General features: G+C 45.9%; 1 protein-coding gene across 1 annotated transcript in view; it reads right to left on the reverse strand.

The window, feature by feature from the left end:
• LOC137422138 (insulin gene enhancer protein ISL-2B-like) overlaps positions 1 to 24,410 on the reverse strand; it is a 46,853-nt gene that overhangs the window by 11,505 nt on the left and 10,938 nt on the right. Inside the window, exon 6 of the mRNA XM_078772707.1 lies at positions 16,748 to 16,801. Coding sequence (XP_078628833.1) covers positions 16,748 to 16,801 — 54 coding nt within the window. The remainder of the gene's footprint in view (positions 1 to 16,747; positions 16,802 to 24,410) is intronic.

The following is a 24,410-nucleotide window of genomic DNA, read 5'->3' on the forward strand; positions in this document are numbered from 1 at the left end:
CGCAATAGCTGCCACACTCTCTCAAGGGGGGCGACCTGTGGCCTTCTTTCCAAGGACGCTCTCCTCCGCGGAAAGAAGACACTCGTCTGTTGAAAAGGAAGCCTACGCCATCGTTGAGTCTATCAGGCGCTGGCGGCCATATTTGCTTGGCAAATGTTTTGAGATCATTACTGATCAACAAAGTGTTGCTTTTATGTATGACACACGCCATGCTCAGCGCATTAAGAATGAGAAAATCACTCGCTGGAGGATTGACTTAAACGATTTTTGCTACACCATCAGGTATCACCCAGGGCGGGATAACCTCGTAGCAAATGCATTATCACGGTCAGCGGTGTGTGCAAGTCTCACCTCTTTTGAGGACCTGCGCATTCTTCATGACACATTGTGCCATCCCGGTGTGACGCGTTTAGCTCATTATGTGCGCAGTCGTAATTTGCCCTACTCTATGGAGGACATTCGTCAGCTATGTCGCACTTGTTCCGTTTGGGCACCGCCGATGGGGCCGCAGCCAACCACATCACCAGCTGGCATAGCAACACACATTGACCAGGCAGGCTGAGAGCCACGTCCAGGGAGAACACATGATTGGCCAGGGGAGAGGCAAGCAAAGAGCAGGCCACCGATTGGCAGAGCAGGGAAGGACGTGTGATTGGTCGGGGAAGGGACAAAAAGCTTCCCCTTGATTGGGGGTAAGGAAGGTGAAGGAGCGACACGCTGATTGGCCACCAACCGATGACACCACGGCCAATCAGTGCGGAAGGCGCAAAACCACGACCTAGAAGGAGGTCGCTGATTGAAGGACAAGGGCCGATGATGTGAGAAGGCGCGAAAGACCACCAAGAAACGACGCACTGGTTGGGGGAGATAGAGAGTGACGTCAGAAGACGATCGATAAAACCACTGGCAAACCGACATTTTGCCCTTCTCGTTCTTGGACTGATCCTGCCCAGATCTCTCTCTTCCCTTGGCCTTCTCGTTTTGGCTTCCTCCCCATGTGGACCTCTCTTCTGCCCTTGCTTCTCGTTCCCATTTGGACCTTCGTGTGGTGGACGTTGGAGAGACGGTGGAGCGACGATCGTGCGAGCGGGGCCTGCCGGGCTGCGTGCGCTGATTAGCGGAGCGCGCAAACGAAGCGGACTGAGGCCTCCTTCCCGCCAAGCACGGAGTCACGTCCGGACACGAGTTTGGAGCCTGACCGACATCACACATCCAGACAGATAAGACGCACCACAGAACACAACACGACGATTATTTTATTACTTGCAAAATATATTGGTCGGTTGCGTTTGTGGTTCTGTCTGTCTGTTTGTCTGCTTGTTTGTCTGTCTGTTTGTCACCGGCCTGCAGGTCACAATTCTACACCGATCATCACGAAACTTCACCAAGTTGTATAGGTCGTCCCAATTGAGAAGTCTATTGTTTTTGGGGTCAAAAGGTCAACATAGGCCAAAGGTCATCAACTTTGCCAAATTTCTAAAATCGTCAATTTTCATCCGATTGACTTTAAATTTGAAGACGACTTGCAGATCTGGTCACTGAATTCAACCACCAAGTATATTTGAGGTCAACATAGGCCAAAAGGTCAAAATAGGCCAAATTTCTAAAATCCTCCATTTTCATCCGATTGACTTGAAATTTGTAAAGGACTTGCATATCTGGTCACTGAATTCAACCACCAAGTATTTTGAGGTCAACATAGGCCAAGTTTTTAAAATCCTCAATTTTCATCCGATTGACTTGAAAATTGAACAGCATTTGCACATTGAGTCACTAAATGGAGAAACTAACTATTTTTGAGGTAAAAGGTCAAAGGTCAACCTTACAAAATCATCATTTTTCAACTGAAAAATCATCACTTTTCTTCCTATTGACCCGAGCTTTGATCAAGATTGTCAATTTTAATCTTGATGAAATGGATAATTTGCTGTATCAATGGAATTTTTTTTTATTGGGGGTGGGGGGGGGGGGGCGGATTTTGCAAGTATCGTGCTCCGCATGACGTCTTCTTGTTTGAATATTCCTTCGTCCGTGTATTTGAAGTGAAGTGTGGGAGTGCTCCATTAGAGGGGTTTAGGTTTTATCGTCGCGTTTCTTCTTCTCGGTTCCGTTTAATAAATATTTGTTTTTGTACCATAAATTCCGTGTTCATTCATGATTTATTAATTTTCAGGTGAAGACTGCGCAGGGCCGACAGGTAAGCGCGGCATCCTCCCCCAATCCCCCGGCTCGTGTGTCGATCCGCCATTGAATTGGAAACGCCTCCAAGTAAGCTCGAATCCATCCGTGGATGCTCTGTGATAACTGAGAGTGTCCGCACGACAGCATGCTCACTACTGAGTGCCGTTCTCGTTCGCAACGGTGGTTTTCATGCATGCAATGAGAAAGTGCCACACCTGCAGAACGACTATAAAAGTATAGGCAGTGATATATTTGTAGTTTGATTTCTGGGATGGAAACATCACATGACAAGCGTCTTACCTAATGAAGACAACTCCGGAGAGTCAGACTTCAACCCCGACTTCGCTTCACCATGAGCTGCATGCAGGGCTTGGAGGAGGACGTGTTAAACTAGTACTGTTGACAAAAGCAATCGAGGACAAAAGGCCAACCTCACCAAAAGCGATTTTAAGTATCTCAGGGTATGTTTCCTACATGACGATCCCATTTCAAACTAGATGGTATTCATCGAATACTTACCCTGCGCAGTCAACTTGGTGCGAGTCAACTTGGTGGAAAAAAACGTTTTTTTTTCTTTCATCCAATATGGCCGCCAGCCCACGTGAGCAATTAAATCATAAATTTATATTCTCTAATATAGTTGTTGCAAAGATTATGCTCAATAAACTTCAAACTGATCAGGCTAAGTGTTGTCCCTGTCGAATTATGATGTCATAATTACAGCACCAATGACATCATCAGTAACATATCTTATTCTCCAAGGGGAGTGCTTAACAAGGAGCCATGTTTCAATTTTTTCCATGGAGCAGTTTCGGAGATGTAGAGGTGCAACGTTTTTCGATTTTTCCAAGATGGCGCCTGTACCACGTGACCTATGACATCATAATTATCATTATCACAATTATACAGGAGTAGCTGCTCATATTCTGAAAATTTCGTGTTCATCGAACTGTTCACCGAACTGTTCATCCAACTAACAGTTGCAGAGGAAAGTTTTTTTTCATACTGATCAGATCAAGCGTTGTACTTGTCGAATTATGACGTCATAATGGAGGCACCTATGACATCATCATTAACATATCGTATTCCCCATGGGGTGTACTTGACAATGAGCCATGTTTCAATTTTTTCCATTAAGCAGTTTGGGAGATGTCTGTACCACGTGACCTATGACGTCATAATTTTCAGCAAAATAATCTACAGGCAGAGGTGCTCCTACGGTAAAAGTTAATGTCAATCGGACCAACGGTTGCCGAGAAAATGAATTTTTAAAATGCAGACACGGCACACGTATGGCACACATACGGCACACGTACACCCCCGATTGCTTCACCGTGCTTTTCGCTTCGCGAGCGCAGGGTAATAAAGATTTTGCTGATAAGAGACAAAGTGTGAAGACGTTTTCAGGCAGCTACACATCCATTGAGACCACTTTGTGCCAATGTTTTTCTTGCTGTTCTTTAAGAAACGTTAACACCCATACTTTAAGCTAGGTCATTCACAAGATCTCTAATGGATCATCGTCGATCATGTACAGAAAATACCCTGAGGTACTTAACATAACTTTTGGAGAGCTTGGGCTTTCCTCCTCAGCTGGTTCTATTGTCAACAGCACCCACTTTGCGTCTACTCCTCAGAGTTTTGCAAACAGCTCCTGCTGAAACATGAAGTTGGAATGCAATCTGCCACAAGAAGTAGCCCTCATAAGCTCAGACTTTGATTTTTATAAACTTCTCATGTGATATCTCCTGCCAAGGCAGCTTATTATTCACCATACAACAATGATATCACCACCTATACTTTTGTAGTCCTTTTGCAGGTGTGACGCTTTCTGTGTGCTTGTATGACAATGAATCGCAGTGACAATGTGTAGCATTTCACTACAAATGGCAGTGCGCCTTCAGAAAGTATTCACAGCCCTCGACTTTTTCACATTTTGTTGTTACAGCCTGAATTTAAAATGGATTACGTAAAATTATTTTGGCACTGATCAACACATAATACCCCAAATTGTCAAAGTGGATTTTTTTTTGGAATATTTTACAAAATAGTTAAAAAAATAAATAAATACAGAAATATCTAATTTACTTAAGTATTCAACCCCAAGTCATTTACTTCGTAGAAGCACCTTTGACAGTGATTACAGCTTTGAGTCTTCTTGGGTAAGTCTGTATCAGCTTTGCACATCTGGATTTTGGTAGTTTCTCCCATTCTTCCTTGCAGATTTGTTCAAGCTCCGTCAAGTTGGATGGGGAGCATCAGTGAACAGAAATCTTCAAGTCTTTCCACAGATTCTCAATGGGATTCAAGTCTGGGCTTTGGCTGGGCCACTCTAGGACTTTCACGTTCTTGCTATGAAGCCATTCTAGTGTTGTTTTGGCTGTGTGGGGTCACTGCCCTGTAGGAAGGTAAATATTTTCCGCAGTCTAAGGTCTTTTGCACTCCGAAGCAGGTTCTCCTCAAGGATTTGCCTGTATTTGGCTCCATTCATTGTTCCCTCTATCTTTACAAGTCTCCCAGTCCCTGCTGCTGAAAAGCATCTCCATAGCATGCTTCATGGTTTGGATGGTGTTAGATTGGTGGTGGTCTGTGCTTGGTTTCCGCCAGACACAGCGCTTTACATTCAGGCCAAAGAGTTCAATTTTCATCTCAGCAGACCACATAATATATTGCCTCATGCTCTCCGAGTCTTTCTCATGCCTTTTTGCAAACTCCAGGTGTAATGTCATGTGCCTTTTTCTCAGGAGTAGCTTCTGTCTGGCAACACTCCCATAAAGCCTAGATTTGTGAAGTGCTGCAGAGACTGTTGTCCTTCTGGAAGGTTCTCCCATCTCAGCCAAATAACTCTATAGTTCTATCAGAGTGATCATTGGGTTATTGGTAACCTCCCTGACCAAGGTCCTTCTTGCCCGGTTGTTCAATTTGGTCGGACGACCCGCTCTAGGAAGAGTCTGGGTAGTTCCGTATTTTTTCCATTTCCTAATGATGGAGCTCACTGTTAGGAACTTTCAACACTCTAGAAATTGTTTTATACCCTTCCCTAGATATATGCCTCCTCACAAGTCTATCTTGGAGTTCTACAGACAGTTCCTTGGACTCCCTGGTAGAGTTTCTTCTCTGACATGCACTGTCAACTGTGGGACCTTGTATAGAAAGGTATGTTTCTTTTTAAATCATGTCCAATCAATTGAATTGGCCACAGGTGGACTCTAATCAAGTTTCTATCTATATAGATACCACAGGCAGGTATATATATATATAGCCATAACTTTTTGCGTTATCGTACCATGTATCGGTTTTAGCCCCATCTCCCAATGGTGAAGAATCACTTAAACAATTCTACGAACCAGATCCAGGTCCGAATCTTCACCAAAATCTAATCATTTCGTCTTGTCACATACACTACCTCTGCCAAATTCCGTCCGAATTTAGCCAAATTCTACACTCTCTTCAATCCCTCTCCTCTCAACAGGTCTTCAAAACAGCTGTTCACCACCATGTCATATCTTTTCCCATCCAAAACCTTGATCTTTTCTACCTCCATTAATCCACCCCAAATCCACCTCCTTCAAATGTCATTTTCTTTCCTGAACGTCCTTGTAGTGTCCAATATTTTGTCCATTTCGTGGAGTGTCGATCTTGGTTATCCCATGCACGACGCCCCTGCCCTCTCACTTCCACAGAACTCCTGATATCCCTGTTCCCGACTGTTGTGCTTCCCTCTCTCTTCACCTCTTGCCCCCCACTCCCTTTATTATTACCTCTGCCACCAAAGGTGAATGGAGGTTATGTTTTCACCCCTGTCTGTCCGTATGTCTGTCCGTTTGTCTGTTTGTTACTTGGTCAAAAAATTTTTTTTGACAAATATGTTGATCACTCCGGTTTGTGTGTTTGTGTCTGTCCACTCACTTACACTTCCTTACAGGTCACACTTTTAAACCGATGTTGACGAAACTTCATCAAATGGTAGCGTTTGTGGTCCGACAAAATCCTATACATTTTGAAACCAAAAGGTCAAAAGGTCAACATGGCCAAAGTTCAACCACTTTTTTCAAATTTCTAAACTCCTCAATTTTCATCCGATTGACTTGAAATTTGAATAGAATTAACATATCAGCTGACTGAATTCAACTACCAACTATTTTGGAGATCAACATAGGCCAAAAGGTCAACAACCTTTTCGAATTTCCAAAATCCTCAATTTTCCTCCGATTGACTTGAAATCTGAATAGGATTTGCATATCAGCGAACTAAATTCAACCACCAACTGTTTTTGAGATCAACATAGGCCAAAAGGTCAACAACGTTTTTTCAAATTTCTAAAATCCTCAATTTTCATCCAATTGACTTGAAATCTGAATAGGATTTACATATCAGCTAACTGAATTCAACCACCAAATATTTTAGAGATCAACATAGGCCAGAAGGTCAACAAAAGGTCAACAACATAGGCTTTTCTCAACATAGGCCAAAAGGCGGGGGGCTTGGAGGTTTGTTTTGATTGCCTCCTTTGTAGTACTAATGATTGCGCATTATTTTGTGTTGTAGGATGAGTGGAGATATAGTTCAATAAAACCTCATTACTTGAAAGAGGTCTGAGTATTGATTTACAACACCAACATATAGCAGGATATCTCAAAAGGTTATGGATGGATTTGGACGAAACTTGTTGGACAGGTTGTGTGTGTGACAAGGAAGAATCGATTCAATTTTGGTGAAGATCTGGATTTGGATCCATCGAGTAGAATTTTTTCAGTGATTCTTCACCATTGAGATATATTTCCAAAAACGAGGGGTAGATCAGGATATGAAAGACTGGACCTATGGTGATTCCTGTGATTTGGATTTTGATAAAATGCGATTTTGTATTGTGATTTTCTGTTCTACTCTGAGATACAAAACGTAAACTGTTCACCATGTGGAGGTATGCTCTCCACTGAGTGCCGTTCTAGTTTGTTCTATGTGTTAGCTCTCACACGAGCCTCGACTTAGTACAAACAAAAAAAAAAGTCTTGCCCAATACATGGAGCCTATGCAACTGCTTAGCTTTTTTTTATTTATTATTAATATATAATATACAAGTGGTGTCACCCGTGGGAATCCCATGGACATGGACGTGTGTGACATTTGGACATCTTGAATTAGATTATTGCACGTGCTGCACCTGCACATTCAGTTTTACAATCTGGTTACTGGCAATTTATCAGATCCACAAATGATGTCATCTGCACAATGTATTTACTTCTGATAACATGTGAATGCATGTGCGTGCACATGGAAAATACAGTTTGAAATGTGTATTTACATCTCATCTAAAATGTGACTTCAAGAGCTCAAATCCTCTCCCTCCCCGCCCCCATCCCTCTCACATCACGCACACTGCACCGGGGAGTGGATCACCCACAGGGGAGTGGGTGTGTGTGTCTCTCTCTCTCACTCACACACACACACACACACACACACACACACACACACACACACACACACACACACACACACACACACACACACACTCACACTCGTACACACGCACACACACATATACGTACACACATATACACACATCATATATACATATATATCTATATAAGCACATACATACATATATACATACACATGTACATATAAACGGACATAAACAAACACACATACACATATGTTATGAACTAGTAAGTACTTGTGGAATCTATTATATTTGAAGTTATAACCTGAACCTATAAGCAATTGACTGAATTTTTCAACTGCCCGGATCATCAGTTGGGCACCGTTTTTCATCGAGGTTTCGATCCTTTCAATTTTTTAGTGAAACACACGTGACATTTTTAGTGAATAACAATTTTAGTCTGTGTTGACGTTCATCAAGCCGTTCATCGACCGTCTCGTTCATTTCGGGAATGGGAGTTTCCATACAACGTATGAATTTTCACGATCCCCAAGAGGAAGAGGAGAGGAAGTGTCGCCACGTAATCATCAAATGGTAAGTAAATGACATTTTTAAAATTAAAGATTTCAAATAAACTTATTTAAAGTGTATGTGCACATAACTTATCAAATAAGAACGCAGAAATATCTCAGCAATTTCCTGGCTGTGCTACTTGGGCGGTGTAAGGTATATTGTGCCACGAAAAGCCGCGATTATATATCTCGGCAATTTTCCGTCTTTGGCGATACGTGAATGAGGCTTCGCCCCTCTCCCCACATTATTGACTACGTATAAGTGAAACATTTAATCGTGACGATGGAAACGTCCGCCACGAATTCTTCATAAATCTCGGCAATTTCCTGTCTGTGCTATTTGGGCGGTGTAAGATATATGAGCCGCGAGTCTCAATGGTGTTTATGTTACAGGCCTTTGAAAATGCATTTCGTTGTTGTCATTTTGTCTTGACTGTATTCAGGTGTGTGCCTTTGTGTTGCAATGCTGTGACTTTTGTTACACAACCCCTTGTAATGTTCATGCTTTTTGTTTTTTTGTGATTGAGGCAACCTCTTGTTTATTTATTGACGTGTTTTGTAAAGATCGCTGAACTTTACCTCTGTGTTCAAATATTTTTCATTTTTTTGCATGGAGGATTTCAATGAGTGTCCTAAAGATTTGATGTTTCTTTTGATGTTGAGAGTATATATATATATATATATATACGTATATATATATACGCCGGGGTTGGACGCCGGGGTTGGCGGTCTGGTCCTCCGCCATCAGGGCATAGTCGATCCCGAGGTGGACCGCGTGCGTGACGGACCGGGAAAGGCAATCCGCCACCGGGTTGTCTTTACCCGTGATGTGACGGATGTCCGTCGTGTACTCGGACACGGCAGAGAGGTGACGTTGCTGCCGGGCCGACCATGGCTCGGCGACCTTGGCCATCGCGAACACAAGGGGCTTGTGATAAACGAAAGCTGTGAACGGGCGGCCCTCAAGCAGATGGCAGAAGTGTCGGACCGCCAGGTGGAGTCCGAGCAGCTCGCGGTCGAAGGTGCTGTAGCGGCGTTCGTGCGCACGAAGTTGCCAGCTAAAAAACGCCAGGGGCTGCCAAGCACCACGCACCCACTGCTCGTGCACCGCGCCCACCGCGTAGTCAGACGCGTCGGTGGTGAGGGCGATCGGTGCATCGGGCATCGGGCGCCGGGTGCGCCAGCATGGTGGCGTTGGCCAAGGCCAGCTTTGCGCCCGCAAACGCCGTGGCCATCGGCTCCGTTGGCCGATGTCACCTTTGCCTGGCTTTCCCCGGAGGGCCTCGTGCAGGGGGCGGAGGAGCTGGGCGACGCGGGGCATGAAGCGGTGGTAAAAATTGACCATGCCCAGGAATTCCTGGAGCCCCTTGATCGTGCTGGGGCGCGGAAAACTCCTGACGGCCTCCACCTTAGCCGGTAAAGGGACGGCCCCGTGCCTGGTGATGCGGTGCCCCAAGAAGTCGATGGCGGCGACGCCGAAACGGCACTTTGCGGGGTTGACGATCAGGCCATGCTGGCCCAGGCATTCGAAAAGCGTGCGGAGGTGGAGCAGGTGCTCCTCCCGGGACGCGCTCGCGACTAGGATGTCGTCCAGGTAGACATAGATGAAAGGTAAGTCGCGCAAGATGCTGTCCATGAGCCGCTGGAACGCCTGGGCCGCATTCTTCAACCCAAAAGGCATCCGCAGGAACTCAAAGAGGCCGAAAGGGGTGATGACGGCCGTCTTTGGGACATCGTCCAGTCGTACGGGGACCTGGTGGTAGCCCCGGATGAGGTCCACCTTGGAGAACACGGTCGTGTTTGCCAACCGGGCGGAAAAGTCTTGGATATGCGGGACCAAGTAGCGGTTGGGGGTGGTGGCATCATTGAGCCGGTGGTAGTCGCCGCACGGCCGCCATCCGCCGCCGGGCTTTGGCACAATGTGCAGAGGAGAAGCCCATGTGCTGTTGGAGCGCCGCACGATACCCAGCCGCTCCAGCGTGGCGAACTCCGCTTTCACCACGGCAAGCTTCGTGGGGTCGAGGCGGCATGCCTGGGCGTAGACCAGTGGCCCGACCGTGGGGATATGGTGCTCCACCCCGTGTTTGACGGCCACCGCTGAAAAGGTGGGCCGCGTGAGGGCCGGGAAACTGGCGAGGAGGCGGGTAAACTCGTCCGCTGCCGGAAGCGTACAGACTAACCTCGCCGGGACGGAACCTTTTCAGCAAGCCGCTTGGCAAGCCGCTCGGTGAGCCGCTCAGCGAGCTGCTCAACGAGCCGCTCAGCGAACAAGCGAGCGAGCTGAAGGTTTCGGCCTGGACGAGATGTCTGTGCTTAACGTCGACCAACAGCCCATGCGCACATAGGAAGTCCGCGCCGAGCAGGGCCATTGGCATGCTGGCGGTGACGAACGTCCATTGAAAGCGCTGCCCTCCGAACCGCAGTGAGAGGCAACGCTTCCCGAATGTGCGGATGGGTGTACCGTTGGCGGCAAGCAAAGCGGGGCCCCGGCCCGCGGCTTGCTTGTCGGACGCGGAGGCAGGGAGGACGCTTACCTGCGCTCCCGTGTCGCAAAGAAAACGGCGCCCGGACGAGGTGTCCGTGATGAACAGGAGGCTGCTGGAATGGCCGACGCTCATGGCCGCAAGTGAGCGCCGGCCCGGTCGTTTCCCGACCCGTCAAAAGAACACGGCGGACGGCACGTTTTAGCCTTGCGGCCGAACCTGGCATGGTAGTAGCACCAGGTTTGCTGTGGTGGCGGCCGCTTCGGCCGTGCCGGCAGCGGTGGTGGTGGCGGCGGCGGTAGTGGGCGGGGCGCAGCAGCGGCCACGAGGGAAGCCGGGGGCGCTGTAGCCTCTGCACCGGGATCCACTACGGCAGCACCGTAAACCGACCGCATGTCGCAGGCCGCGAAAAACTTGTCGGCCTCTCCGGCCAGGGCGCGGGGTTCCGTGATGTTGGAACCGGCCAGCGCGAGGCGCTCCTGTATCGGTAGCTGGCGGAGGAAAAGTGCACGGAACAATAAATCCGGGCACTGGTCTCCAAGCAGGGACAGCATGAAATCCATCCGGACGGATGGTCGTGTGTCGCCGAGGGCGGGAAGGTCCAGGAGGCGGTCGGCACGTTCGACCTCCGTGAGCCCGAACGTGGCGAGGAGGAGACGTTTGAGCGCCTCGTACTTGTGGTTGCCCGGCGGGCGCCGAAGGATGGACACGACGCGGGCGGCAGTGCCGGGCCCGAGGGCGGCGACCACGTGGTAGTACCGGGTCTCGTCCGCCGTGATGCCCCGGAGTTGTAATTGAGCTTCGGCTTGCACAAAACAAACGTCGGCTTGCGCTTCCCAAAACTCCGGGAGTTTGATTGCGACGGTGTTGGTAGCCATGGCGCGTTCGGGGGTCAGTAACGGCTGAACCAATTGGGGTCACCAGTGTGGTGCTGTGCACACACGACTCGATTGCCAGAGAGGTAGGCCACAACACGTGGATACAAACAAGAGTCTTTATTACAAGCTCGCATATCAGCACTGGGCGGGCTCGAGCTTCGAGCCCGTGTATATGTCCCGAGGCCACGCCTTTCCCCCGGGCGTGGTCGGTCGGCCGAAGGGCGGGGCAGGTATTCCATTTCCACGCCTGGCCGCTCACGCCACCCACTGGTGCGTGGGATTATTGATAGTTGTGCCCGCCACAATATATGTATATATGTATATAAATATATATATATATATATATATATTTACATATATATATATATATATATATATATATATATATATATATATATATATATATATATATATACATATATATATATATATATATATATACATATATATATATATATATATATATATATATACATATATATATATATATATATATATACATATATATATATATATATATATATATATATATATATATATATATATATATATATATATATATATATATACACTGTATATACATATACATACAGACCTGGCATTTAATATGGAATATTTTTTTTTACTTGACTTGGGTTTACTTCCTGAACTCAGTATATCAATCTGGTGAGTTTCTTTTACGCTTCGGTGATTTCTTTGTTAAAAGAACCATGTCACTGATTGTCTGTCGCAGCAAGAAGTCAATAACAGGATTATATCACAGGTGGCATGACAAAATGTACGGACTGGTACATTTGACGATTGGCTTCACAATCGGGTATATAAGGGTTGTTGCGTTCTGTATTAGTGGAAAACAAATGCTGCACGTCTACAAAAGTTATTGCCGCTTCCTCTGGAGATGGTCTGTCAACTCGCCAATGCTGTTTGTCATGGAGTGGTGGCTTTACGAAATTTCGGCTTAAAACAGCGTGCTATTGCTCGGCAGTATGGCATCACTCAAGGTCAGGTGTCAAAGATCCCGAAACGAAATGCTCAGAGGGGTGTCCCTACTCCAATATCGAGGCCAGGACGTCCCCGCAGAACCACAAGGAGGGAGGATTGCCAGCTGCACCGGTTAGTCCGCAATGGCCGTACCAAATCAGCTGATCGGCTTAGGGCTGAGTGGCAGCAACTGACAAATGTGCCTGTATCCAGAAGGCTAGTCAACCAACGACTGGTTCAAGCAGGCTATCGTGCCAGGCATCCCCTGAGAAAGCCACTCCTGAAAAGACAACACCGCCAGCGCCGATTGCAGTGGGCCAGAGAGCACCGTCAATGGCAGCCAGGACACTGGAATCACGTGATCTTCAGTGACGAGTCTTGATTTCTGGTCTATCGTCAAGATGGCCATGTCCGAGTGCGCAGCCAAGTTCATGAAGCCTACAGCGAAGATTGTATAGTGCCAAGAGTCCAAGCTGGAGGTGGTGGGGTGACCGTTTGGGCTGCTTTTCATACAGAGGGCAAAACTGACCTGGTTGTTCTGAATGGAAACCTGAACCAGTTCAAGTACAGGGCCATTCTGGAAGAAACATTGCTTCCATTTGCTCGTGCAGCCTTTCGAGGAAACTTTGTCTTCCAAGATGACAATGCATGGCCTCATCGTGCTCGCATGATCCAACACATTCTTGCTGACCGTGGTGTAGAGCATATGGAGTAGCCTGCCATGTCCCCAGATATGAATCCGATAGAGAACTTGTGGGCATAATTAACGCGTCAAATCGACAACTTGGACCAGCAGCCTACCTCTGTGCGTGAATTGCAGCAGGCTATTGTCACTGCATGGCAAGCGATTCCTGTCCTAACCTTGGCAAATCTCGTGAACAGCATGCCTCGATGTGTACGTGCTCTCCTGAATGCTCGTGGGGGTTACACGAAGTACTGAACTGTAATTTTACTGTCCGTAATCCCAGTCATAATTTAACTTTTGTTTTTGTTGAAAACAAATTTGGCTAATGTGCAAAATGGAGATACTTCTGGAAAACGTACAGAAGTTTAACACAGTACTGTCCGTGAATTGAGTTCGATATCAGTTTACATCACTTTCAAGGATCAATTTATTTACTTCAAAATGTCAAATGTGGTTTTTGTTTCTTTTAAAGGTCACATTAACAAAATCTAGTTTAATTTCAACATAATTCTAATGAACTTTTGGTTCTAAGTCATCTTGAAAAGTAAGTTCACCCCCACAAAAAAAATATTCCATATTAAATGCCAAGTCTGTATATATATATAGCTCCTTCTAACCACTGACTCACAGACTAGACTGATATTAATGTTTGGTACCTTCCAGATGTTGTAGACAGCAGAAGGTGTGTGTGCCACCAGACATCGAAGCCGGTACACCTAGTAAAATCACAGAACCGTCAGAAAGAACTTATCTTCCCCCATCCAAAACCTTGATCTTTTCTACCCCCGTTAATTCACCCCAGATCCACTTTTTTGAAATTCCAACTTCTTTCCTGGAAGTCCTTGCAGTGTCAATGTGTTTTATACTTCTCCCACCGCCCCCCCCCCTTTCCTTCGCCTCCTCCCCCCAAGCCCTCTCCCTCCCACAGATCTCCCGATGTCCCTGCTCTCAAATGTTGTGCTTGTGTACTTCCCCCTCTCTCCCCATCTTGTCTACCGCTCCCCCTATTATATGTTTTATGTGTCCGTTTTTTTTTTGTGTGATTAATGTTAGCTCTTCCACGAGCCTCGATCTTGTAGTTAAAAAAAAAAAAAAAGGAAAAAGAAGAGCCCATAAATGAAAATATACTCAAAAAAACGTAAACTGGTCTGTTAAAAAAAAAACAATCAATATCTAGCATTTGAAAATTGTAATTTCTACAATTGTGAACTGTGAAATAAACATGACAATAACGTCCAGAAAGTAAAATGGAAAAAGCATCCATAAATTAATATTTAAGTTAAAAAATCGTTTAAGTAAAGTGTCTGTCAAAAAAAAACAAACCTCAATTGAGTTCTCGCATTTAAACATTGTAATTTCTATAAAGGTATCAATTGCAAATAACCCTCCAATAAATAAAACGCTCAATGAAAATTTATGGAGGAAACGTAAACATGTCATTCTTTAAAAAATAAAAAAATAAAAAAAATAGCAGGAGGTCGTTGATGCTTGCCGATAATCATAAAGCTTCGACTTATTATGTACATACGTAGTTATTGCTTTCAAGATGGAAGCATACTCCACTAGTATATGATTATATATATAATGTATATGATTATATATATATATATATATATATATATATATATATATATATATATATATATATATATAATATATATATATATACATATACAGACTTGGCATTTAATATGGAATATTTTAGCCGCGTCGCAGACGCTGGTCATAGAGTGCCCCTCTGCTGTTGTTGTTGTTGTTCTTCTTCTTCTTCTGCTTGTTGCAGAGAAGACAAAACCTCAAAGCTCCACCCATTCTGGGAACCATAGCTCCACCCATTCTGGAAGAGGCTTCATATAAACAAATATCCACCATTTTATTAACTCGCATAGCTTTGAGGCCTGTTTTGTAGGCCCGTGGTGTCTTCCTCTCTCACAGTTTTATTTCAAATCAAATTCGATATATCATTTCATTTTTCACAGTCGCTAACATAGTTTTAGACTCGGTTGAAAAAAAACGAAGAAAATCCGATGAAAGTTGCCCTTTATAGAACGAAATGAATTCTCAAAGGCCTGTAACTTCAAGTCCATTGAGATATTTTTTTTTTAAATTGCGGCATGGTCAGTCATACACCGCCCGAAATAACAGACAGGAAAATGCCGAGATATATATATATTTTGTTTAAATTGCGGCAAGGTCAGTCATACACCGCCTGAAATAACAGACGGGAAAATGCCGAGATATATTAAAAATTCGTCCATTTGATGACAATTGTCACGATGAAATATTTAATTTATACGTCGTCACAATAATGTGGAGAGAGGAGCATAGCTTCGTTCACGTGTCGCCACACACGGGAAATTGCCGAGATTTTTTTTTTTTAAATCGCGCAATGGTCAGTCATACACTGCCTGAAATAACAGACGGGAAAATGCCGAGATATATTAAAAATTCGTCGCCACACATGGGAAATTGCCGAGATATATTTTCACTTTGCACAAAAATAACATCAAGTAATCGAATCAATAGGAATGTCCTGTGCCTATAACATCGACATTATAGGCACAGCTGCATCTAGGCATTGTGTAACATCGACGCGGGTTTTGTTTTAATTAAAACTTTTTGTACTTGTTTTTGTGGGAGTGAACTTACTTTTCAAAATGTCTTAGAACCAAAAGTTCATTGGAATTATGTTGAATTCTTTCTAGATTTTGTTAATGTGACCTTTAAAAGAAACAAACACCACATTTGACATTTTGAAACAAATAAATTGATCCTTGAAAGTGATGTAAACTGATATCGAACTCAATTCATGGACAGTACTGTGTTAAACTTCTGTACGTTTTCCAGAAGTATCTCTTTATTTTGCACAATAGCCAATTTTTTTTTTAACAAAAACAAAAGTTAAATTACGACTGGAATTACGGACAGTAAAATTACAGTTCAGTACTTCGTGTAACCCCCACGAGCATTGAGGAGAGCACGTACACGTTGAGGCATGCTGTTCACGAGGTTTGCCAAGGTTTGGACAGGAATCGCTTGCCATGCAGTGACAATAGCCTGCTGCAATTCATGCACAGAGGTCGGCTGCTGGTCCAAGTGGTGGATTTGACGCGTTAATTCTGCCCACAAGTTCTCTATCGGATTCATATCCGGGGACACGGCAGGCCACTCCATATGCTCTACACTACGGTCAGCAAGAAAGTGTTGGATCATGCGAGCACGATGAGGCCGTGCATTGTCATCTTGGAAGACAAAGTTTCCTCGAAAGGCTGCACGAGCAAATGGAAGCAATGTTTCTTCCAGAATGGCCCTGTACTTGAACTGGTTCAGGTTTCCATTCAGAACAACCAGGTCAGTTTTGCCCCCTGCATGAAAAGCAGCCCAAACGGTCACCCCACCACCTCCAGCTTGGACTCTTGGCACTATACAATCTTTGTTGTAGGCTTCATGCACTTGTCTGCACACTCGGACGCGGCCATCTTGACGATAGACCAGAAATCTAGACTCGTCACTGAAGATCACGTGATTCCAGTGTCCTGGCTGCCATTGACGGTGCTCTCTGGCCCACTGCAATCGGCGCTGGCGGTGTTGTCTGGTCAGGTGTGGCTTTCTCAGGGGACGCCTGGCACTATAGCCTGCTTGAACCAGTCGTTGGTTGACTAGCCTTCTGGATACAGGCACATTTGTCAGTTGCTGCCACTCAGCCCTAAGCCGATTAGCTGACTTGGTACGGCCATTGCGGACTAACCGGTGCAGCTGGCGAGCATCCCTCCTTGTGGTTCTGCGGGGACGTCCTGGCCTCGGTATTGGAGTAGGGACACCCCTCTGAGCATTTCGTTTCAGGATCTTTGACACCTGACCTTGAGCGATGCCATACTGCCGATCAATAGCATGCTGCTTCATGCCGTAATTTTGTAAAGCCACCACTCCATGACAAACAGCATTGACGGACCATCTCCAGAGGAAGCGGCAATAACTTTTGGAGACGTGCAGCAGTTGTTTTCCACTAATACAGAACGCAACAACCCTTGTATACCTGACTGTGAAGCCAATCATCAAATGCACATGTCCATACATTTTGCAACGCCACCTGTGATATAATCCTGTTGTTGACTTCTTGCTGTGACAGACAATCAGTGACATGGTTCTTTTAACAAATAAGTCACCAATGTGTAAAAGAAACTCACCAGATTGATATACTGAGTTAAGAAAGTAAACCCAAGTCAAGAAAAAAAAAAATTCCATATTAAATGCCAAGTCTGTATATATATTGTTGCAGTTTTTAGAACCTTCACTTTATCAAATTTAGTATTAAAATCCCTTATAAATAACCCCTGTGTACATTTCCCCTTTATTGGCTGTTAATTGAAATGAGTGCACCTTAGTTAGTCCATGTACAAGCACGTAGCCAATCACAGAACCTCTCTATAGTTATATCGTTATTCTGTGTTCTAGTTAAGGCTATGTTCCCACCAGTCGATCTTACGTTGCACCAAATCAAATAAGATAGATCCCCTTTTCGATAGCCCCGAAACTACATTGCCAGCAGCTTTGCCTACATTTCCAACAGCATTCACCTCCATTACGGCGTAGTCAGCTCGGAGAAGAAGGGCGTTGCCCACCCCTCGTCATCGTGGGTGGAGCCGGGAAGAGCCCGTACCAACCAATCGGCACTGCGGTGAGCGACCCAGTAGGCGTGCCCTTGTAGCCCGCTGCTTGATCTCGGGGAGGGCCATAAAAGGGTGGATGAGGGACTGCTTATGCAGATGAGTGAGGGAGCACGCACTGAGAGATACGTGGAGGGAGGGGCATTGACCCAGTTGGGTTCTGAGGAGGAAGGCGCTTGCGAGAGGTACGAGCGAGAGGAGGGACGCTGCTTAAAACAGCCCCCAGCCACGTGCAGCTCTGACGTGCTGCTTCAAGAACACCTTGCTGTGTGGACCCGAGCGCGGAGAGTCGGCGGCCGCTCGCATCAACCCTGCCGTCCTGTACGGGATCGAACGTCATCCCTCCAGCCAATCCTACCTGCAATTCCCTATTCGTGTGAGTCTGTTTGTGTTGTCCTGTCTGGGTTTAAGTAAGACTGTCTAAGCTAAGGATTGCACTGTGTATCTGCTCCTTCTGTAAATGACCTTCGTTTATTCTCTTTTTTGGTTTGTGTAAATAGTAGTTAATAAATATCTGTTCTTTCTTCCCTTTCGTTACTTCTTTCTCATCCGATCGCTTTAGAGATTTCCCCATTGAGTTCCTGTGGCGCGATTTTGGCCAACGCTTTATAATCGGGTTAGTCTTTGCTAACGGCTCGAACCGCGGACTGCTAACCCGCTCGGCAAATACCATCTTGTCCGTGGTTTTGAGCGGTACTTGTCTCCCTGTTTTGCGGAGGGATTGGTGAAGGTATTCGGGAGAACACCTTGACCAATAACCCTGATCAATCCCACCTCGCAAAGGAGCGCTACAAGTACCAGGACCGGCGGAGACGGCCAGATTAACAGGACAAGGGGATTAACCCCCCCTTGCTAACGGGAGTGCCGTCCCCCGGATTCCGTAACAATATATATATATATATATATATATATATATATATATATATATATATATTGCTGCGGTTTTGAGATTGGCACATTGAAGGCATTAAAGGTTAAAGGTTTGCCCCCCATAGTTAGTCACACGAGCAACATAGGCCCATTTGTAGTATAGTTATGTCTTAGTATGTGTAAGAATAGGCCATTTCCCCTCTTAGTGCCTGCGTTGTGTAAAGACAGGAAAATAGGCTTTACTTGCCACCGATTTCCCAGCCACCCTAGCCTCGATCCAGTTTGTTAAGCATTGGCTGCCCACTAGTCAAGTAACACGAGGTAGGCCTAAAAAGGGTGGGGCCGGCATTGAGGTCGGGGAGCCGGAGACGGAAAGAGCCACCTCTAGCGGCATGGCGTGAGAGGGCGTGGTGAGGCGCGTCTGGTGAGTTCGAGAAGGTTCGTGGGGCATGCCTATATAACGCGCTGCGCAAAGCCCTCGAAAGGACTCTCAGAGGAGAGAGAGAGAGAGATAAAAGGACTCGTTGTGAAAGGACCCGCACGCCAGGACTCGCAGAGGAGAAAGGATTTGGACTCGCAAGATAAGCGCGTTTGTTTGGAGAACTTGCGGAGGATACGCACGTTGTTTAAGGACTTGCGCAGAGAGAGAGAGAGAGAGAGAAGAAGAGGCGTTGAACTGTGCCAAGTACACGGGTGCAGCCAGACGCGCCGGTAACGCTTATTGCGCTTTTCACCCGCGCGGCCATAGCCGCAAGTGAATAACCGCCAGCCGCGTCGAAGTCCGCTCCCTACCAATTCGCCCCGTGATAACTCGCTCCGTTTAGACAACACGCGGAGAGCTCCTGCCTTCACCTACTCCAAGGGACATGTCGGGGACCGGAGAGAGAGAGCTGCACGGAAGCCATCCCTGGACGCGCTGGTGAACATCGTCCTGCCATCTGCAATCCCCGTGTGAGTGTGTGTGTGAGACGGGCCCGTGTCCTTGGGTATTAAGTAAGACTGTTTTTAAGGATTTGCTCTGTGTCTCGGCTCTTGAACCATTGTACATTGTAAATAATAATAATTAAACCTGTTATTCCTTTGCTTCCCAATTCGATCGTTTTTGCGATTTCGCCATTGACTAAGCATGGTACGAAGAAGAACCACTTTTTTTTGGTATACAACATCGAACATTAATCACACAGAAAGACAAACCGACACATAAAACATATAACATCGGGAGCGGTAGACAAGATGGGGAGTGAGGGGGAAGGACACAAACACAACATTTGAGAGCAGGGACCGAGAGACATCGAGACATTGAGAGATCTGTGGGAGGGAGAGGGATTTGGGGGGGAGGCATGGGAAGGGGTGGGGGGTGGGAGAGGTATAAAACATATGGACACTGCCAGGACTTCCAGGAAAGAAGTTCAAACAAGGTGGATCTGGGGTGAATTAGTGGGGGTAGAAAAGATCAAGGTTTTGGATGGGGGAAGATAAGCGATGGTGGTGAACAGCTGTTTTAAAGACCTGGAGGGAGAAGTGGGATTGAAGGGAGCGTGGGAGTTTGTTCCAGAGGCGGGAGAAAAGTGGAATGAAAGAGTGAAGATGAGCAGAGAGCCGAGATTTCGGCAGTTTAACCATCAGAGGGTTGCTGGCAGATCTTGTGCGACCTGTAGGAATATTTGGGGGACAGAGCACAGAGAGAGCTGGGGGAGCAAGGCCGGAGAGGAGTCTGTAGAAGACAGAAAGACCACCTACCTGCCTGCGGTGAGTGAGTGAAAGGCCCTCAGAGATAGCTTCATCGCAGGAGATTCACTAGCTTCACTTCACTTGATTCGGGTTCCACCATCATAATAGTGCGAATCACGTGTATGTAACCGCTCGGCGTCTCACCAACACACGTGGTTCGTGCGGGGCTTATTTCCTCGCTTCCAGGGCAGCGTGAGTATTTAGGTAATAGCGAATTTGGTCCTAATACCCTATTTCGCGCTGTCCGGAAGGGACGTCATAGGTCCCGGGTCCCGCCAGGCCTGTCAAGGACGAGGGGACTAATCCCCCCTTGGTAAGGGGAGAAGGCTGGCGGCAGATCCGCAACAATATATATATATATATATCTATATATATACACATACACATGTATATATACATATGTATGTGTGTATATATATATATATATATATATATATATATATATATATATATATATATATATATATATATATATATATACATACATACATACATTATATATTGTTGCGGTTCTGAGAAGTGTACATATTGATCATTAAAGGTTAAAGGTTTGCCCCCATAGTTAGTCCACAAGCAACACGTAGGCCACCTTAGAACATTAGTTATGTCATAGTATGTGTGTAGGATAAGGCCATTTCCATTAGTGATACCTGCGTTGTGTAAAAGAAATAAGCTTTAGGTCCCGTTCATTTTGCCCCCACCCTCCAAATCTACCTCGTTGGGCAGCATCCATCCCGCGCCCTGATTCGGCTAATCCACCTCCTTTGCCAGCAGCGTCGCTGCTGGCAAGGGTTTTCGCTCGAAACGAGCCAAATGCCACGAAGTAGGCCTGAGAGAGGGTGGAGCCGGCGTTGAGATCGGGGAGCGGCAGCGAGACGGTAAGAGCCAACAACCAACCAGGGCTCGGGTGAAAGGGCTTGAGGGGCGTGGTAAGGGCGCGGCTGGCAAGTTTGCGAGGGTTCGCTGGGCGGCGCTATATAAACGCGCGCACAAAGCCCTTGTACAGGACTGATGAGCGAGGGGCTTTGTAAGAGGACTGACGCAACTGCACTCGTTGTAAAAGGACTTGAAGGAATTGCGCTTTACCAGAAGGACTCGCTGGGGAAGGTTGGCTTGGTCAAGGACTGTCCAGAATTGATGCAACAGCGCGCATTGGAAGAGGACTGCAGCGGATATGCGCTTTGAAAGAGCACGTAGGCTATTGAACTTGCATTATACTTACGCAGTTAAGACCGAAAAATAGGGCGTATCGTTCATTTTTTTCAGGAAAGCACCAAATTTGGCACAGATGTAGTGTGGACCTATACAATTGTTTTCCTGAGGGGCGCCCAAAAATTCAGAACCTCTGGTGGCCGCCATATTGATTTTCAACATGTCCGCCCTCTGTGACCTATTTCCCTCAATAACCTCTATACTATGAGCGATAACACCACAGTTCCAGTGTCTTACCCCATGTTTTCATGGTCTCTGAATCCAATGGGATCAATTGCATAAAGATTGGCATCCATCATCTTTAATTTCAAGATGGCCACCATGGTGTTTCCATTTTCCTTGAATCTCTCATAGTATTTTAGGTAAAATTTCAATTCCAAGTGATACACATTGTTTTATTGGTCTCTGATAACAATGGAATGGTATTAATTAATCAAAGTTACACACAGTTGCAGTTTTAACTTAAAATATTGTGGGCACTTGAAAGGTGGAGGCTCTCGCACAGACGCGTAGTACTACAAGCACTGTCCATCGCAGTCACACAGTGATGTGCAGGGCAGATTTGCCCTGGAGCATTTACAGTTGCCTTTACAGGCCGACTTACAATGGCAGCTTGTAAGCTCTGAACATGCCTCCTGTATCAGTGGTATTGTGGTCCAAATTGGTGTCCAAGAAGTCCCTGTTTTCATCCAGCCCCAATCAGCTGGTGATGGAAGTTCTGGGTAGGGCACAAGTGCCTGACTCCATACGTGTCCAGCCTGAAAACATGCACGTTTTAGGTGTTGTTCGAAGGCGTCTGCTGTTGGGGGAATGTGATCAATTGTTCTTGCCTTCTTCGTGAACAAGTGTCGGCGCATGTCATTCACTGTCTTTATCTCGGTAGTCCGGTCATAGAGGATGGCAACATATCTTTCTATGCTCTGTAGTTCCATAGTAATAGCGTCCACAGATGGCCTACAAGCGAGAGCATGAAAGGTCCCCAAGCCTTCCAGGCTGTCTTTTTCCCAATTTGGGCAAAAAATGACTGTGTCGCAGCCAGTGAAGGCATGAAATAATGGCAAAGACTCGGACTTCCTGTGGCCAAGGCCGGTGGCAATTTTATGGATGGCAAGGTAGCGGTAGCTTTTACCAGTGCCAATGGCAATCCAGAGTTCCTCCACACCATGTGACTGGTAGGTAAAGTAGTGTGCTATTGCCAAGACCACAATATCAGAATCTACAGTTCGAATCAATACCCGTTTTCTCCCCTTTTTCACGGCATCCAGGACATTGTTTTGGATTTTTTGAATTTTCTGAATTTTTGGGCGCCCCTCAGGAAAACAATTGTATAGGTCCATACTACATCTGTGCCAAATTTGGTGCTTTCCTGAAAAAATGAACGATGCTTCCTCTTAACTGCCTAACTATTAGGGAGCCCCTTTTGAGCGGTATTGGGAGCGCATATGGCATGAGTGCATTTAATAAGTACGTGACCGTGGTCGCCAGTAACCGCCAGCCAGCCGTGCCTTTCGCCCTGTAACTGTCCGCTCGGTGTAAACGACCCGCGGGGGGCTTCTGCCGCTCGGACCATCTGCTTCACAGTACGAGTCGGGGACCGGAGGAAACTGCCTGGACACCATCATCCCTGGACCATCGACCTGTTCATCTACATCCCCGTGTGAGTGTGTGTGTGTGACGGGCCCATTTGTCCAGAGATAAGTTAAGACTGTATAAGCTTCACTGTGTGTTCTTCTTCTCCTTCCTGTACAAAGTGTAAATAAACCAATCTGTTCTTCCTGTCTTTCCTGATTCGACCGTATCAGTCCTTTCCTCCATTGGGTAAGCGTGGCACGATTCGGAACCGCTCAGATCGGGTTTAGTTCCTGTAACAGCTCGGATCACGGCTCGCTATCGCTCAGCGTTTCCACTACAACCATGATTCGGGCGGGGTTATTTCCTTGCTTCCTGGAAGGCGTTGGTAATTAGGTATTAGGAATTCGGCCTACGACCCTACCCAACGCTGACCGGAAGGAATGTCATAGCCCCGGATCATGTCGGCTAGTAAAAGACAAGGGGACTAATCCCCCCTTGGTAAGGGGAAAGGCCGACGTTGAGATCCGCAACAATATATAAATATATATATATATACTGTATATATATATATATATATATATATATATATATATATATATATATATATATATATATATATATATATATATATATATATATATATATATATATATATATATATATATATATATATATTGTCGTGCGACTCCGGTTAACACCAGAGACTGTGGATAGGCCTAAACGGATTTAATGGAGGCGATGACCAAACACGGATTCAGCTATAAAACGCGGGAGGAAGAAGGAAAATGGAAGGCTGCGGCAAAAGCTTACCTTGGTGAAATGACGACAGCTTCGATCCTGCAGGGAAATTAATTCAAACGAACGACCAAAGTAAAATGTACAAAAATAGAGATTTATTCCACGGAACCCGATACAAAGAACGCGACTGTAATAAAATAAACTAAATCGGGATCCCACACACCAGACCTCAAATACAAACGATGGCCAAGAATCACCAAAAGAAAAACGTTCGTTATGTTTGGGGGAAATGGGTAATGGCCTTATCTGGTCCTGTTGTCTTGTCTTTGGCTGCCGTCCAACACGGCTCCGTTCGGTCCCGATGCACCCACGAGGTCCGTCGCTCCAGCACCACAGCACCGAGCACCGCTCCAAGCACAAGCACCGCTCCAAGCACCACGAGGTCCCACAGCAGGAA

Source organism: Myxine glutinosa, chromosome 2 (assembly GCF_964187855.1).
Source record: "Myxine glutinosa chromosome 2, kmMyxGlut1.1, whole genome shotgun sequence".
Taxonomy (NCBI): Eukaryota; Metazoa; Chordata; class Myxini; order Myxiniformes; family Myxinidae; genus Myxine; species Myxine glutinosa.